The sequence below is a fragment of the Sprattus sprattus genome (genome assembly GCF_963457725.1).
Source record: "Sprattus sprattus genome assembly, chromosome: 16".
Classification (NCBI taxonomy): domain Eukaryota; kingdom Metazoa; phylum Chordata; class Actinopteri; order Clupeiformes; family Clupeidae; genus Sprattus; species Sprattus sprattus.
The window spans coordinates 20,514,663-20,521,275 of NC_137914.1; the positions used below are offsets into that span (position 1 = coordinate 20,514,663).

The 6,613-nt window shown below is 42.3% G+C and overlaps 1 protein-coding gene across 1 annotated transcript; it reads right to left on the bottom strand.

Annotated features, from left to right (window-relative positions):
* Positions 1–64: 64 nt before the first annotated feature.
* On the bottom strand, positions 65–4,398 carry cox4i2 (cytochrome c oxidase subunit 4I2). The gene is made up of 5 exons (XM_080854145.1): positions 4,256–4,398; positions 2,688–2,787; positions 1,886–2,050; positions 1,234–1,365; positions 65–771 (listed from the first exon to the last, which is right to left on the bottom strand). Exons 2-5 carry the CDS (start codon positions 2,785–2,787, stop codon positions 638–640), a joined length of 531 nt encoding a protein of 176 aa, XP_080710271.1. The 5' UTR covers positions 4,256–4,398; the 3' UTR covers positions 65–637.
* Positions 4,399–6,613: the final 2,215 nt, after the last annotated feature.

Genomic DNA, 6,613 nt, shown 5'->3' on the forward strand with positions numbered 1-6,613 from the left:
GTGGGTGTTTTTTTCATGAAACATGTGAAAACATTTCATAGAGATCATTCTAATCACACATCTATGTTTTGAACTGTAAGGTTTAATTTTTAGCCGCCTTGTGAGGACATTTGTACAGTATGTTCAATATGGTGTGTTTGAGTGTGAACAAACCAAATTTCACTCATCTTTTTCTGCACTTCAAGGCAGTATTAACATGTGTACCCTTAATGTTAACAGACAGAACAGAAAGCATGCAGTATTGTTTGCAAATGTTGAGAAGACAATACAAATTGTAAAGTTTTAACACCCACTCAAGAATCTGGGTGTACATCCCTATGATGCACATTGTGACTGGATAAATCAGTGGAAATCATGCTGAAATGTTCTTACATTTGAACACTTAAACTGACTTCCAAACACACTGGACACAGGTAAAATGCCAATGACAGAAACCTGAAGTTATAACCTTTGTTTTCTTTGTTCATTAATGACATTGGATGATCGAGTGGTGTTTTCTATGTGTTGAATGGACGGGAACCAATGAAATCAGTTAGGACTCTCTGGCAGGAGAGATTGGCAGGTATTTACAGAATAGCTGCAATGTGTCATGTCCCACCCTGCCTAAGGACATGACACACAGATTTGGAGCTCAGGTCTACTTCCACTGCTTCTTCTCATAGTCCCAGTTGTTGGCGAAGCCCTCTATGGGGTTGACTCTCATGTCCAACATCCTCTGGGTCTGCTTGGCCTGCCACTCTGGGGCAAAGGTGTGAGGGGTTGGTGGGTAGACTGGAAGAGTAGAGGGAAATTATTGGGATTTCTAACGTTAACATAATGATCACTGCATTATTGGAAGGACAATACAGTTGAATTCAAATGGACAAAATGCTTGTAAATGCTTAGATTTATTTTGACCCAAAACGCATTTGATCTTATATTCTAGTTTGTTCTACAGAGGCAGGTCCATGTTGAAAGCTTTTATGTATTTCATAGTTTTTTTCAAGAAACCCCAATGTGATTAATTCAGCACCATTTTGGGTGGTTATTTTGATCAATCTCAATTAGATTACAAGATAACTTTTTAAGATGGAGACTAACAATCACATGTCTTGACAGTGACAGTGGCAGTCCAGAGAGGTGCAGCAGGTTCACTGAAAGAGCTATGTAAGGACTCCAAAATGACATGGTTTTAATCCACTGGCCAGCATCTTCAGTCTGTGCTGACAGTTCTGTGGCTCAGCTCCAACTCACCATAGTGGCTCTGCCAGATAACAATCAGACCGGTGATGCCGAAGAAGATGAGCATACCGCCTACCACGGTCTTCCATTCATGGCTGGGCACCTTCATCTCTGGGTATGTGTCCTTGAACGCGATCCTGTACACTGGAGAGCAAGCCAGAGACACAGTAATACACAACTACACTGCTGAATTTGTTTGTTTAGCAATCAATAAACATTATTGTAGAGATGCTTAAGAAAAATCATGGTCTGGTGGCCACTGAGCTGCTGTTGACAGTGGACAAAGGCAACAGTAAGTTCCTGTAGCACAGGGGTCTCAAACTGTGGGCCAATTCCGGCCCCCCAAGCGATTTTGTCTGCCCCGCAGAGTTCCACTGATTTAAATGGGCCACCCCAACGTTTACCATGAAAATCTGGCCCCCCAATGACCAGACTGGAAGCTCATCAGCCCCCAGGTAATTTGAGTTTGAGACCCCTGCTGTAGCAGGAAAAATTGCAAAATGTTACCAACACCATGGATTTGATACCCAGGGGGCTTATACACAGATTGTTTTTGATGAAAAATGTACATTGGTCAAGTGTCATGTAAATGAAAATATCAGTTAAAATCTGGGGGCAGGGGCCATGGGGGAGGCCTATATAATCAAATATAAAGGAGACTGACGGGCAATCTTTTCCTCATTTGTCAGCTTTGTCCAGGGCCCCTTCTCTTTTTGCTTGAGGCTCTTGTCTGTAGCGGTGAGCTCGTCCTTGTAGGCTTTATCGGGCAGCGGGGTGTCCAGGCGGTCCCAGTACATGGGGAGAGACAAGTCTGCCTGCTCAGACACTCCTGAGAATGGATGGAGGGAGAAACATGGGAGAAAAGATAAGGACAGTGGTGGTAAGGTCACAAGCCTATGTAATTTGTGTGAATTATAAGGCCATATCAAAGACATGAAAAGACAATAACTTTGGATTTAAGAAACAATATTAAACTAAAGTTAAGTTGAGGTATGTTTTAGAACATTACTCTTCCTCTTTTAGTAGAAGCTATTATGTTTAGTCAAAGAGATGTTCAGTTCAGGAGGGTTCCTGTGTCCAACAGTGCCACCTGCTGCTGAAGAAAAAGAATACCATCTGGAATATTGAATATTTGCAGGCACCCATTCCACTCGTTAAATAAAACTGAACTAAACATTGGAGAGGAATAACAGACAATGATTCAAAGGAGTTAGAAATTATTTCTGTTAGACTTGCATATAGTATCTTTATGAGAACCTTACAAAATAACATTCCATTCACTACTGAGGGTTATTTCCTACTGCCATTTGTTTAATTCTCCTCTTTTTCAAAACAACCCTTATGTGTGCTTAGATATTTCTTTAGTTAGTTAATTATTCCATTATTATTCAGTCTATGTGTATTTATATGAGTGAATGTATCCATTAATTATCTTCAAAAGTAGAAGAAAGTAGTTATGTTGTTACCGTGACCATGGCTTGCCATCCTGACATTGGCACTGGTCAGTGCCATGACCCCACGCCTAGTCAGCAGGCTTCCCACACGTCCAACAGTCATCTGCAGCATCTGAGAAAGGGTGAGAAAATAGTTTTCATCACTATTACTGCTTCTTAAGGACTCTGCAGTCAATGTTGCTTTATCATTACCCTACTGCAGAATTTAAAGGAAAAGCGAACCTTTTCTTTTTGAGTTAAGATTTTGTATAAACTGTATACACAATCTCTTTTATATAGGTCTGATATTGAAGCTGTATCTGGATGTACCCTTCATCCAAACAGGGAGGACGTACAGACCCATGAGTAATCAGCTTGACCTCGTTGTGTCCGTTATGGCTTGTATAATTGTTATATGTAAATCACCCTGGGAAAAATGTACCTCTGGATGCAGTTGTTGTGTCTTATTAGAGCAAGTCTAAAAGGTCTGCACCTTGATCAGACAATGAGCTTATCATCGATCAAAGGTGACAGTAAGCTTGTGTGGATATCCAAGTTCTCTAACAAAACTTGACTCCTTGCCAGACAGGTCTGCTGAAGTTTCCGTAAACTTAAAATTGTGTCAGAGTTCAAGTTTCAGGGATTGGATAGGATTCTGATAGAAACACATCTGTCAGTGGTCCTTACATGCTGTAGCCATGTAAAAAAAACACAGCTTTGGTGGTCAATACAGCAGTGACTGCAGTCTGAAGTTCCCATAGAGGTGTTGATTTAAAGACTGCACACTGCCTTACTACCTGTGCTCTAGTGTCTCCTTGGATTTAATCCAAATCCCATGTTGCTCAGTCTAGCCTGACTAATCATCTTTTGCCAATCTCACTTCAGCCGGCCTCCCCAACAGCTTTTCAACTCTCTAAGGTAAACAAAGTAAGACATAAATAGGTGTTCCAATTTCCCTATTTTTCCAATGTTCCTATTTCCAGTGCCATTCTTTATCTCACTGTAATTCAGAAAAGCTCATTTTAGTGGCAGATAACTCCCTTTTGTTTTCATACGCAAGGGACAGGCACATTAACAGGCTCGAGAAAATGGTGGAAACTGGCACAAACTCAAGACCGTAGGACCATGCCCCGAGCAAACACGTCCCTTCTGACCTCCACATTCACCAACGGTCGGTAAAATCAGCCTCATTAATCTGCCTTTATGCCTATTCCCACCGTATGCCTTAAAACAAAACTTCTTCTGTTTTCGAGTATTAAAACCTTGACAAATGCTAGTGAAAAAAAGACAACAATAGTCCAAATAAGGGAAACAATGTGTCTGTTTTGGTATTTGCATAGCTGGACTCAAAGTAGCAGAAACTACAATCTCAATATCATTTTGAACACTTTTAATCAATCCATATTTATTGGAACATGCATTTGTTCTCACATGCACACTAGCAAACTATTCCTTCTCTCCTTAACCCAAGTTTAGCATATGCCAGACCTTTCCATAAAGGATCAAGCTTTTTATGTCTGTGATTCTCACTCCCTGCACAATTGAAGCCAGCCTTAGTACTGTGCTTTGGATGGAATATGCTGTAGCCTTCAAATACTCACAGTTCTCCTCAGACAAGGGACCGCACAGGAAACAGAACCACCAAACAGACAATAAGAGAAAAAAATGGGCACCCCCCTATCCTCCTGCTATATGCGGATTAGAATTGACGTCTGCACCAACTTAGAAAGAGAAGGGGGGGGGACAGAGAGAGAGAGAGAGAGAGAGAGAGAGAGAGAGAGAGAGAGAGACGGAGAGAGAGAGAGGGAGGGATATCAGTAGGAGAGGGACTAAGCAAGTGCAAGTAAACAATCCGGGAAAAGCATGTGACTGGTTTGGCTAAAGAGACGTGGAAACTGTTCTGCTTTTCACCCTTGCTCTCACATTTCTCTAATATCTTTCTCCTCTTCTGCCTCTGACCAGTGGGAGACAAACAGCAGGGAGACATAATAGAGATGGACAGGGAGGGAGAGACAGAAAGAAAGAGAGAGAGAGAGAGAGAGGGACGGGAACAAGACACCCCCCCCCCCCCCCACATTACCCACTGGGGGTGAGGAAACATTTGTTTTAATTAGGGGCAGGGAGAGATCAGGGAAGCAACTTTCCCTGGACAGAGGAAGTGGAGTTAAATCCCATGGGAGAGACGAGGGACGTGCAGCCAAGAGCATCGCAAGAATCCAGAAAAAGAGTCGCAGAGGGACAAAGAACCATGCAAGGCGCGGAGGAAACAGTTAAACACTCAAACACAGGAAGAGAAGGAGGACTTGAAGGTTCTGGGCTCTGACCTCTCAACTGTCCAGTTTAGTCTAATTTTGCAACGCATATGAAACCACCCAGAGCTGAGACCCACCTACTGGTATGTGTCTGGCAGGGCAACCAACGGTCAACCCACAGCGAAGGGGAGAAGTGGGAGGTGTTGTGAGAAGGGTTAGTTCAGGACATGGCTGATAAACTCAACACTCCCCCTCACCCCCTGCCTTCATGAGGCTTAACTCCTTAAATGCTGGAAGAATGATCTTCCCAGTAACAACACCTGTTGCATACTTTTTACATGGCATTGACTTCTGATAGTTTAATGTTTACAGTGCAATCTTATTTTTGCATGATTTTGAGGGCAGTGTCATTTAGTGCTTTAAAGGCAGTAATTGTAATGACGTTTATATTTCTTCTCTGAAAAAAACTTGGTTTGACCACTCAGGGTCAAAGTTGGTGTTTTTCCATCTCCGTCTGTCTGTCTGTCTGTCTGACTGTCTGTCTGTCTGTCTGTCTATCTGTCTCTATGCCTGTCGCTCTCTCCATGACATAAATCATGGGTTTTATAAATAGCAATATGGCAGCTCCAGTATTTTCAAGCTATGAAGCTATGGTATGGTCAAGCTATTCGGGTTCCTCATCTCACCTGCCCACCCTCCTACCCTCTTAGGTTAAAGCACTTTGCGTATTGCAAATTGCGTTCAGGAGAATACTCTTTAACTCATTTTGACATCTCCTGTGACCTTCCTGTTATCATTCACAGATAAAACCTGCAGGTAGCTCACCTCAGACATCCTGCATGCTCCATAAACCCGCTTGTCCTGTCCTGACCTGTCTATTTATCATTGTAGTCTTACTGAGCCGTATGAGACCTTTCAAAAGCATCCATTAGATAATGCATTTTCCATTAACGGAGAACTCCCAGTAAACACACATGTGTGAGTATGTCATTTTAGGTTCTTATCCCTTCTTTTATTTATGCTTTTATTGTAACAACATGACATTCCCAAAACCCCCTCATAATGGGTTTACATGAAAACATACTTGAACTAGTGGTGATCTCCATGAGGGACTTATCAGTGTTTAAAAGTGTATTGCCTTTTCATATGCAGTGCATTCTAATTTCTCCCCAAACTAAGAAGGAACAGGAAAACAACAATAAGACTTTTTTGAAATGTTTATTACTTATAATATGTCTGAAGCACTTTAATGAGTGGTCTGCTTAAGGTGCTGAAACACTCAGATTCCCAGTATCATTGCAGTGGAATCAACAAGTCGAGGAGACATAATAAATGGCTAAAGCCAGGCTTGTATTCATGTAAAGAATGTATACTGTATGTATCCTGAATGTTTATAAGATCAACTGATGTCCCTTCTAAAAGGCTGGATTATACTGTATGTATAATGGGTCTGAAGTATGTATAGGGGCAGGGCTGGAGGGTGTTCTCCGGTGGTGAATCCTGGTCGCTTGGCTGAACTTCTCTGTACTGTCCGCCGCCCTCGTCCACTCCTCCCAATCCCTTGGCAGAAGCTGTCATCTGCAGCTGTTGTCCACGCCTGTTCCAACACTTGTGGCCACTGGAAGCAATAAGCAAAGTCCATTAAATGCTGACCATGGCCTTAATGTGACCTATATCAGGCGTGGACTTTTCAGCTTCTTTCTGCTC

Excerpts from the sequence above, each read along its gene's own strand:
- cox4i2 (XM_080854145.1), bottom strand. The coding sequence starts at position 2,787 with ATGCTGCAGATGACTGTTGGACGTGTGGGAAGCCTGCTGACTAGGCGT. Across the intron at positions 2,051-2,687 it reads GATGGCAAGCCATGGTCACG|GAGTGTCTGAGCAGGCAGAC; the intron begins GTAACAACATAA and ends ATCCATTCTCAG. Across the intron at positions 1,366-1,885 it reads AAATGAGGAAAAGATTGCCC|TGTACAGGATCGCGTTCAAG; the intron begins GTCAGTCTCCTT and ends CTTGCTCTCCAG.